Source organism: Halichoerus grypus, chromosome 14 (genome assembly GCF_964656455.1).
Source record: "Halichoerus grypus chromosome 14, mHalGry1.hap1.1, whole genome shotgun sequence".
NCBI lineage: Eukaryota > Metazoa > Chordata > Mammalia > Carnivora > Phocidae > Halichoerus > Halichoerus grypus.
The window spans coordinates 27,799,583-27,809,835 of record NC_135725.1 but is presented as its reverse complement, the minus strand read 5'-3'; the positions used below and the strand labels follow the sequence as shown (position 1 = coordinate 27,809,835).

Genomic DNA, 10,253 nt, shown 5'->3' with positions numbered 1-10,253 from the left:
CAAAATATATTTCAATGCACCTTTATGGCACACTGCCTTCCTGTCTTATAATGGCATCGATTAACGGGAGTTGTACATCTTCCTTGTTGAATATGCATATACTTGTTTTTGTAAGCCAGATCACTGTGAACTCATTGGTCACTTAGCTGAACCACCCTGAGCTCATTGTTTTTAGTCAAACCGATTAAGGACAATTTGAGGCAGGGATATGAGTCCACACTATTGTCTAGAAGTTTTTGTTCTGTCAAAAACAAGATATAATCATCAAGAAAACATCAGAAGCCATCAGCTTGGCAAACAAAAGCAAAACCAACAGGATCACAGTGTGACCAGGTGGTGTGGGCAGGACCAGCCAGGCCAAACCCCAGGGCTTTCGATGAGTGGCCTTAAATCTACAGCCCAACATCAGAGAGCCCCAGAGCTACACCTGCTGTTGGCCCTTGCAGAGCTGCACTATCAGGTGAGCGCCCCCCACCCCCCACCGTGAAGCCAGTCCAGTCCTTGTATATGTATTGGGAGGATAAATTCTATGTTTTTACTCCATCATAGTGGCTCTAACAACTCAGAAGAAGAGGATGGCTTTTTAGACAGATTGGTCTGTTCAGATGCTCATTTCTTTTCCCTTCCTAGGTTCCAGAAACATGCATCCTTTTCTCTTCCTGACTGCCCTTTGCTTGGGAATAGTCTCACCTACTACAAAACTTGGCCTAAGGTTAGATGCTCAATGGATCCAGTGGAAGGCAACATATGGGAAACTATATGATGAGGTTGGTAACAGCTGAGCTGTCCAGTGAGACCCCCAGGGAATGTTCTGTGCTGGTGGGAGTTCACAGCAGAGAGTAGCTGCTTGAGGCCACTCTTGCCAAGGCAGTAAACAGGGCACCGTGACTGCACAACGGTGGGGGCGTATGTCCGGCTGCGTGGTTGCTGGAGAGCAGCTCCCGGAGCGTCAGCCCAGCCCTGGTCAGGGTTTCCCCTCCTCTCTGTCAGCACATCCACCAAGTAAGTCAGTTGGTTTTAAATAGGAATAAAGATGATGGGTTATATGTTTGTCTCTAGAATGAAAGATGGAGGAGAGTAGTGTGGGAGAGGAATATGAAAATGATTGAACGGCACAATCAGGAATACAGCCAAGGGAAACACAGCTTCACGATGGCAATGAACGCCTTTGGTGACCTGGTGAGTGTGGCATGGATTGCTGAACCTTTTATTCTTTCTCTCGTTGGTACTTTGCCAAAGAATTCTCATCCTTGTCAACATTCTACTTTCTTTTCCTTGAAGACCAATGAAAAATTCAGGCACATGATGCATGGCCTTAAAATCCAGAAGGACAAGGATGGGAAAGTGTTTAAAATACCCTTCTTTGCTGAAATCATTGTACCTGTAGACAGGAGACAGACAGCCCGTGTAAGTCCTGTGAGTATGAAGGATGACTACTCACCACAGTTCTCTCCAAGAGTAAAGCCAAAAAGAAAGTAGCAGCCCTGCTATGGTTCCCTGCTATGGGGAACAATATGGCCTTGCTATGTTTTACAAGAGTTTTCAGATCCATGGGCTGTTGTCAAGGCCTTGCTATTTGTTGTTTAGCCTGAGAGCTTTATAATTTGGTTTCAGGGTCAGTGCGCTTCTGGTTGGGCTCTTAGTGCAGCTGGTGCCCTCGAAGGACGGATGTTCCAGAAAACTGGCCAACTCGTGTCACTGAGTGAGCAGAACCTGCCGGGCTGCTCTTGGTCTCAAGGCAACAAGGGCTGCCGTGGAGGCCTGATGGATTATGCCTTCCAGCATGTTCGGAACAACGGAGGCCTGGACTCAGAGGAATCCGATCCATACCGTGCACAGGTAAGTGGAGCTCCTCACCTGTTATCATTTCAGCTCTGCTCTCAGAGTTGTATGCTTTTGAAGAAAACGGATACCATATTTAATATTCGCATTTTAAATGGTGGACTCTACAGCTGTAAACTGTCAGAACCGTCATTAAACCATATTAGCCGGGCACAGCCCTCTGCCTAGATGGTTACCACGGGGCTGTTTTTATTTCTATGCTACAGGGAGACATGCACAGCGTTCTGTATAGCTTACAGATTTCTCCCGAGTGAAAACATTCTTAAGGACACGTAGACCCAGAATAATTCATCGAATACACACAAGGTAGTTTTTCAGTTTCAAAACAACCACCAGCATTTCAGCTCCTGGGATGCGTTACGACAAATTGGCTTGGAAATCCCTTACCTGTGAGCTGTCTTGAACTCATGTTCCCCAGGAGGTGGACGGTAGCAATCAAGTCTCTTCCCCTTTCCCTTTGAAAGGACGGATCCTGCGAATACACGCCCGAGTATTCTGCTGCCAACGTCACTGGCCTCGTGAACATCCCTCAGCAGGGGGCGTCCCTTCTGGTGGCGGGGACAGCTGTGGGGCCCGTCTCTGCTGCTGTCCCCGCAAGCCTGGATCCCTTCCAGGTCTATAAAGAAGGTAAGCATTTGTCTATGTAGAGATACAGGTAGGAAAATTGGAAAACCACACTAACATACAGCAAGAGTGACACTTCGGTGTGCAGAATTCAACGTAGAATTTGGGGGGGGGGTTGTGGATTTAACGTAGTTGTTCATCCTGTATGCGTAATATTTCTGCCCGCTCTTTCCACTTGCCATGACTTGACCCAAATTCCCATGATTTTAAACACATTATAAGTATATTTAAATGGCTACATAATTTGATTAGTATAGCTTGCTTTACTTTTTTCCAATTGTTAGACCTTGAAAAATTTTAAAGAATGTTACTACTGAACTTAACACTGGAAAGAAGCCCTTGGCCCAAGTAATTTTGTGTTCTCTGCTGTTTCCCTAGGCTCACATCCTTTAAGGAGAATCATAAGGTTGTGGCAGGTGGTTTTTTATGTCTCTTGACTACTGTTTACAAAAGAGATTGTGACAATTTGTATTTCTGCTAGCATTAGATGAGGGCCTAAACCGCTAGTCTAGCTAAACAAAACCACCTGACTTTTAAATCTCATCTGGATTTATATCACGATTAAATTTTGATACTTCTCCCTTACCGTGGTTGGTAGGCTGGGTTACTATCACATGTCACATGGGAACCCTCACCCCAACATTGGATTTTACTTTCTAGGCATTTATTATGATCCAAACTGCAGCAGTGAAGACCTGGATCACGGTACTCTGGTGGTTGGCTATGGCTCTCAAGGAGAAGAACCCAAGAACCAAAAATACTGGATTGTCAAGAATAGGTATAAAAAGCCAAGAATACTTATCTTGGAAATCAAAAAGGATTTGGAATCAGTGTTTGGAGACAAGTCGCCCAACCCTTGAGCACACTTCTGAAATCCCAGCAGTGTTTACCCCACTTAGTTGGAACACAGACATATTCACGTGGTGACCACAGTAAGATACTATCTGAAGCTTGCTAGGGTCCTGTGATAGTTTTGGTACCGTTGCATTTCTAAATTGGACTTTTTTTTAAAATTTCCAAACCACATCTGGCCCCAAGAGTTTCCTTTTCCTGCTCACGTTGCAGTTTTGTGAAAGGTCTGGGATAGAAGTATTCTGTGCTGGGTTAGAACGCAAGCATGAACAGGAACGGCCTCTCCGGATTCTTCCGGAATCTGTGCTGGCCTCTGGTGCATTGCTCAGTATCAGGTGTGATTGTTCATGAAGAGAAATGTGTTGGATTGTTTGTAGTAATTGGCAAACGCCGTCTTCTTCCAGCTGGGGCAGGGACCGGGGCACGCAGGGCTACATGCTGTTGGCCAAGGACCGGGACGACCAGTGTGGAATCGCCACCATGGCCCGCTTTCCTGTCGTGTGAGCTGAGGATGCAAAGAAGGCCTTGACTGGGGACAGAATGTCCGGAAAACGAATTTTATTTTAAAGCTGACCACACCTTACTGTGTGGCTAAAACACTTGAATCACCGAAGATCCCACTTATGATTTGATTCTGTGACTGTTCACACTGGAGACATCACTACTTCCTTACTCCCTGCTCTGATCAGTGTTGTGTGAGTCACTTGCTTCATGACTTTTGAATTTTCATGTTTTAAAAGATTGCAGAAAGTTTTGCTTTTTAAAATAAAAGTTACTTGCATATGCTGAGGTGTGATTCTTTCTGTTGTTTTCTTTTAAAAGATTTTATTTATTTATTTGAGAGAGAGAGAGTATGAGCCGGGGGGGAGGGGGGTGGCTGCGGGGGGTGAGGCAGGTGGGGGAAGGGAGAAGTATACTCCATGCTGAGCAGGTAGCTTGACTCTGGGCTCATCCCAAGGCCCTGAGATCACGACCTGAGCTGAAGTCAGACTCTTAACCCACTGTCACCCAGGCACCCCTCTTGCTGTTTTTAATTCATAAACTTCTTTATAGTCAAAAAATGTAATGGTTTTGTAGGGAGGAAGAAATTTCCTTATTTCCTCCAAAATTCTTCCAACTGGCTTAAGAATTTAATTGACATGAGACAGATTAATGGTAGAAAAAACCCTACAAAGTTTTATTACATAGATACGGAGGCCCCGTGAGGAATTTGAGACCCAAAGAAATGACCAGGGCAGGCAGGTTTTTGTTGTTGTTGTTAGTTGGGGGGGGTGGGGAGGGCAGTTTTTATACATTTTAGACAAAGACAATAATGCGTGAGAAATTGACAGGATAGAGAAAACAGGTGTATGGGAGCTTTAAATCGCAGGAATTCTAAGTGGAACTTGGGCTGAGGTTGTAGATTAGTAAAAAAGCCACAAGGTTTATTTCCAGCTTTCTGAGCTTTGAAGTCCCATCTGTGTAGCTAAGGATGTCTTTTTACTTTTTACTAGGGGTGAAGGGGACTGGGGGGTACAGGCTTCCAGTTATGGAGAATAAGTCACAGGAATAAAAGGCACAGCATAGGGAATATCGCCGATGGTGCTGTAAGCACGTTGTACTCGTACCGTGAGACTGACAGACAAGAGCTACCCCTGTGGTGAGCATAGCTTACTGTGTAGGGTTGGCAGATTACTGTCTTGTGCACCTGAAACTAATGTAACATTGGGTGTCATCTATACTCAAAACATTTGGGTCACCCAGTATTCTCCCAGTTGACCCCTGGCACACCCACGGATGTCCCTAGAGCCCAGTCACATTTTGACTCTATAAAAGGTTAATGTATTAACATTTTACCTCACTTCTACCTTGAAGTTGTTTTATTTTTAAAATGTAAAACTTCATACATTTTTTTAAAAAATGAAAATCCAAAAGTTATTAGACAAGTCAGTCATACAAAGGTGTTTACAGCAGTAATGAGCGAAGTGGTAACATTCCCAGTGTAAAATGCCGCACAATCAAATCACAACTTGGGTCTTCAGTGGTTCAAGTGTTTTATCCCACACCATGAGGTGTGGTCAGCTTTAAAATAAAATTCATTTTCTGGACATTCTGTCCCCAGTCAAGGTCTTCTTTACGCCCTTAGCTCACACGACAGGAAAACTAGCCATGGTGGCGATTCCACAGTGGTTGTCCCGGTCCTTGGCCAACAGCATGTAGCCCTCCGTGCCCCAGTTTGTACCCCAGCTGGAAGGAGACAGGGTTTGCCATTTATTACAAACAATCCAACACATTTCTTTTCACGAACAATCACACCTGATACTGAGGAGTGCACCAGAGGCCAAGACAGATTCAGGAAGAATCCAGGTAGGCCGTTCTTATTCATGGTTGAGTTCTAACCCAGCACACAATTCTACCCCCAAACCTTTCACAGAAGTGCAAAATGAGAGGCAGGAAAAGGAAACTCTTGGGGTCAGATGTGTTTCAGAAATAAGAAAATTTTCAAGTTGAGAAATGCAATGGTAGCGAAATTACAGCAGGAACCTAGCAAGCTGCTGATGTCATCACATGAATTGTCTCTGTTCCCCCTCAGTGGGATAAACACTTTTGGGATTTTAGAAGTATGTTCAGGGTTTGAGGATCTGCAGCTAAACGTTAATTCCAAAAAGGACTCCCTTTTCAATTTCAAAGATAAATATTTTTTCACTCTTTATACCTGTTCTTGACAATCCAATATTTTTTGTTATCCGATTCTGCTCCTTCAAAGCCATAGCCAACCACCAGAACACCATGATTCAGGCTTTCACTGCTGCAATTTGGATCATGATAAATGCCTGGAAAAGTAAAATTCAATGCTGAGGTGGAACATCCAAGTGACATGATAACATGTGACAATAACCTAGTAACCACAGTAAAGGAGGCAGCTCAAAATTCAGTTGTGATTTAAATCCAGATAAGATTTAGAAATCAGATCTTTTTGTTTAGGTGGGTTAGGGATTTCGGACATCATCTAATATTAGCAGAAATACGCATTGTCACCACCTCTTTTGTAAAGAACAGTGAAGGGGCATAAAAGACCACTTGTTGAAACTTGGTCATTCTACCATGTGATGTCAGCCTAAGGAAGCAGCAGAGAACACAAAATTACTTGAGCCAAGGGTTTCTTTCCAATGTTGATTTCAGTAGTAAAATTCCTTGGAAATTTTCAAGGTCCAACAGTTGGAACAAAGTAAAGTAAGCTATACCAGTCAAGTTATGTAGTCATTTAAATATATTTATGAAGTGCTTAAAATCATGGGGATATGGGTCAAGTCATGTCAAATGGTGACAATAGGAACAAGGATTAATATACCAAATGAGCCACTATGCTAAATCCACACTCTCCTGATTTCCACATAGTTAGAGTCAATCTTGCTGTATGTCAGGCTGGTTACCCATTTTTTCTGCTCAATTTTCTATGTAGACCAACGCTTACCTTTTTTATAGAACTGGAAGGAATCCGGGCTTGAATCTACAGCAGCAGAGACCGGCCCCACATTTGCCACTGTGGTCATAAGACCATCCTCCTTGTTTAAGACGTGCCAGAAGGTGGTCACATTGGCAGCAGATTTCTCAGGCCTGTATTTGCAGGATTCACTCTTTCAAAGGGAAAGGGGAAGGGACTTGATTATTACCATCCACTTCCTGGGGAACATGAGCTCAAGAGAGTTTGCAGCTGAGTGATTCCCAAGTCAAGTTTGTTATAAAGCATCTCAAGATGCAAATTGTGATTGATTGTTTTGAAATTGGGAAATTAGCAAATATCTATTCAATGAGACACAGTTTTGGTCCACTTGTTCATAGATTTTTCACTCTGGAGATCTGTGCTATATATAAAATGGTATTTGTGTTGCTGTGTGACCTAGAAGTAGGAACAGCTATATGGTAACCCTCTAGGCAGAGAACTGTGCCAGGCTAATACATTTTAATGACAGTTCTGACCATTTGCAGATACAGAGCCTACAATCTAAAATGAGTATTCTAAACGTAGTCTCTGTTTTTACTGAATATGCTCAACTTTGATAGAAGATGAGGAACTCCACTTACCCTTGCAAGATACGGATAGGATTCCTCCGAGTCCAGGCCTCCGTTGTCCTTCACATACTGGAAGGCAGAATCCATCAGGCCACCACTGCAGCCCTCATTGCCCTGAGACCGAGAGCAGTCCAGCAGGTTCTGCTCACTCAGTGACACGAGTTTGCCAGTTTTCCGGAACATCTGTCCTTCAAGAGCACCAGTTGCACTAAAAGCCCAACAAGATTGACACTGACCCTGAAAACAAAATGAAAAAGCTTTTAGTCTACAAAATTAATAGCAAGACTTTGACAACAGCCCTTAGATCTGAAATCCCTTTCAAAACGTAACAAACTGTACACGGTCCCTCAACTTCCATAGCAAGGACACTGGTTCCTTTTGGCTTTACTCTTGGAGAGGGACCTGCTGAATACTGTCTCACCTGATCCTTCACAGGGGTTACGTAGCCTTTCTCTCTCCAGTCCACAGAGGAGGGGGTCTCAGCAAAGGGAGGTGCTTGGAACACGTTCCCTTCTTCATGCTTCTGAATTTTAAGGTCATTTAACACCTGTTTGAATTCTTCACTGGTCTTGAAGGAAAAGGAAATAGAATGTTGACAAGCAGCAGATTTTTTTGAAAAAGTACTTAGAGGAAGCACAAAAGTTCAGCAATCCATGCCACCCTCACCAGGTCACCAAAGGCGTTCATTGCCATCGTGAAGCTGTGTTTCCCTTGGCTGTATTCCTGATTGTGCCGTTCAATCATTTTCATATTCTTTGCCCACACTGCTCTCCTCCATCCTTCTTCATTCTGCAGAAAAACAAATAAACTATCATCTTTATTTCTATTTAAAACCAACTCACCTGCACCAAATGGATGTGCTGACAGAGAGGAGGGGAAACCCTGACCAGGGCTGGGCTGACGCTCCGGGAGCTGCTCTCCAGCAACACGCAGCCGGACATACGCCCCCATCGTTGTGTAGTCACGGTGCCCCGCTTACCGCCTTGGTTAGAGCGGCCTCGAGCAGCTACTCTCTGCTGTGAACTCCCACCAGCACAGAACATTCCTTGGGGGTCTCACTGGACAGCTCAGCTGTTACCAACCTCGTCATACAGCTTCCCGTGCGCCGCCTTCCACCGGGACCAGTGCGCATCTAAGCTCTGGTCACGTTGTGGGGCAGCTGTGGTTGTTCCCAAGCAAAGGGCAGCCAGGAGGAGAGAAGGATGCATGTTCCAAAACCTAGGAAGGGAAAACACATGAGTTTCTGATTAGACCAAACCACCTAAAAAGCCATCCATCCTTCTGAGATGTTAGAACCGCTATGGTAGAGCAAAAAGATTGCATTTATCCTCCCAAGTGTTTCCATGAAGCTGTGAGGAAGACTAAGGATGTGACACGTCCTGGGGGCCTGCTGCCCTGCTCCCTGCCCTGCGACTCTCCTGCTGCTTCCAGAGCATGTAGATGGCAATGCAGGGAGTGACGGGCCCTGATTCTGATGTGTGGGGGTCAAGCTGCCATGCCTGGAGGGGCCAGGCCCTGGAAGAGTGCCTCCTGGGAGCCCCAAACCCCTGGCTCCCAAGGCTGGTATCCCCCCGTGTTTTCAAGGGTGACCCCTCCCTTCATGCCTGGGTGGGGATCTCACCTGAGGCAGGTGCAGTGGTGCAGGCTCAGTCACAGGTTCAGGTCAGGCGGTATCCAGCAGGCCTGGTGATGGGTGGGAGGCTGCCCATTTAAGCCTGGGGTTTGGCCCTGCCAGTCCTGCCCCTGACACCTACCTGCACTGCAATTGGCTAAGCCAGCCTGTGGGTGGGGTCTCTGTGCCCTGGAGCTCTGGGGCCCTGGGGCATGTGATGGTTGGGTCCCTACTTGTCCCAGGGGAGGTTGTGCCTGCCTCAGTGGACCCAGGGAAGTCAAGCAAGAGGACTAGGGAAAGCCCGGTAGAGGGGTCCCGTGCCTCCTGGGGACCCAGATCAACTAATTAGCAGGAGTTTATGTGTTGGCAGGTGTTCATAAAAGAAGCTCACAGGGAGCCCCAAGTGGGTTTCCAGCGTCACCCGGCGTATCCTTTAGTCTTAGAGTTTTTGGTTAAAATCTCCCCGAGGGCTGAGAACAGGATAATCTAGCCTAGGGGTGGCTCCTGTTTATTCCAAGCAAAGGTGGGGCAGGTGGAGGAAGCAGAGCCCACAGGGGGATGTGTTATCACTTTTTCAGGATGGGATGCCTCTAAATTTTGGAAAATCTGGAAAGGACTGGCAATTCCCCAAACAGGGGACGCGCTGTGCAAGGCTCAAGTGCTTTCAAGGAAAGGGACTGATAGGAAGGGTGTCCAGAGAAGGTTTGGCATTTTGTAATGCTCCTGTCCTGACTTCCCCAGCAGGGATTCTTCTTCCCTCTCAAGCCTTTCTCAAAACAACAGAAATGATTTATTTCCAGAAAAATATGGTTTAACAAAAGGAAGAAAGATGGAATGCAGAAACTGCTTTTACCTGCCCACTCTCTGCGTTATGGATTATTATGTTTCTTAGTATCAAACGTGCTTATCTTGAGATTTAATTTTAGAAGTTTTAGAAAAACAGCTATCCTAAGCAAAAAAAAAAAAAAAAAGTGTTCATCAGGAGACCATGAATTTTCCCTCTGACGACCAGTTTTGCTCTCCTTAGGAACACGATTCCACACATCTAGACAGTGGGTCACAGCCTCCTTCTCTGGACCCATGCCCATGAGACCCCCCGTGATCCTCCTCACACCAGGTCTCCAGCACTTCTCTGCTCGGGGAGGGCAGGGGTCAAAGGGATTCCATACAGCGGCTGGGAGTCAGGGGGGGCCAACACGGACATTCCGCAGCTCATGGCTGCCCCCCCCCACGGCAGGCTCCCCAGTGCCCTCAGCCTCAGTTTCCTCAT

At 45.7% G+C, this 10,253-nt stretch overlaps 2 protein-coding genes across 2 annotated transcripts; one reads left to right on the top strand and one right to left on the bottom strand.

Moving 5' to 3' along the window:
* Positions 1 to 294: 294 nt before the first annotated feature.
* Positions 295 to 4,107, top strand: LOC118533996 (procathepsin L-like). The gene is made up of 8 exons (XM_036089475.2): positions 295 to 460; positions 631 to 767; positions 1,060 to 1,179; positions 1,282 to 1,416; positions 1,615 to 1,839; positions 2,307 to 2,469; positions 3,127 to 3,244; positions 3,723 to 4,107. Exons 2-8 carry the CDS (start codon positions 642 to 644, stop codon positions 3,820 to 3,822), a joined length of 987 nt encoding a protein of 328 aa, XP_035945368.2. The 5' UTR covers positions 295 to 460; positions 631 to 641; the 3' UTR covers positions 3,823 to 4,107.
* Positions 4,108 to 5,444: 1,337 nt separating this feature from the next.
* On the bottom strand, positions 5,445 to 8,579 carry LOC118533991 (procathepsin L-like). The gene is made up of 7 exons (XM_036089471.2): positions 8,454 to 8,579; positions 8,038 to 8,160; positions 7,793 to 7,939; positions 7,384 to 7,608; positions 6,773 to 6,935; positions 6,014 to 6,131; positions 5,445 to 5,544 (listed from the first exon to the last, which is right to left on the bottom strand). Exons 1-7 carry the CDS (start codon positions 8,577 to 8,579, stop codon positions 5,445 to 5,447), a joined length of 1,002 nt encoding a protein of 333 aa, XP_035945364.1.
* Positions 8,580 to 10,253: the final 1,674 nt, after the last annotated feature.

Coding starts and splice junctions, on each gene's coding strand:
- LOC118533991 (XM_036089471.2), bottom strand. CDS start 8,579: ATGCATCCTTCTCTCCTCCTGGCTGCCCTTTGCTTGGGAACAACCACA. Junction 8,161..8,453: donor ACGGGAAGCTGTATGACGAG/GTTGGTAACAGC, acceptor GTTTTTCTGCAG/AATGAAGAAGGATGGAGGAG. Junction 5,545..6,013: donor TATTGGATTGTCAAGAACAG/GTATAAAGAGTG, acceptor GTCTCCTTCCAG/CTGGGGTACAAACTGGGGCA.
- LOC118533996 (XM_036089475.2), top strand. CDS start 642: ATGCATCCTTTTCTCTTCCTGACTGCCCTTTGCTTGGGAATAGTCTCA. Junction 1,180..1,281: donor TGAACGCCTTTGGTGACCTG/GTGAGTGTGGCA, acceptor TTTTCCTTGAAG/ACCAATGAAAAATTCAGGCA. Junction 1,417..1,614: donor AGACAGCCCGTGTAAGTCCT/GTGAGTATGAAG, acceptor ATTTGGTTTCAG/GGTCAGTGCGCTTCTGGTTG.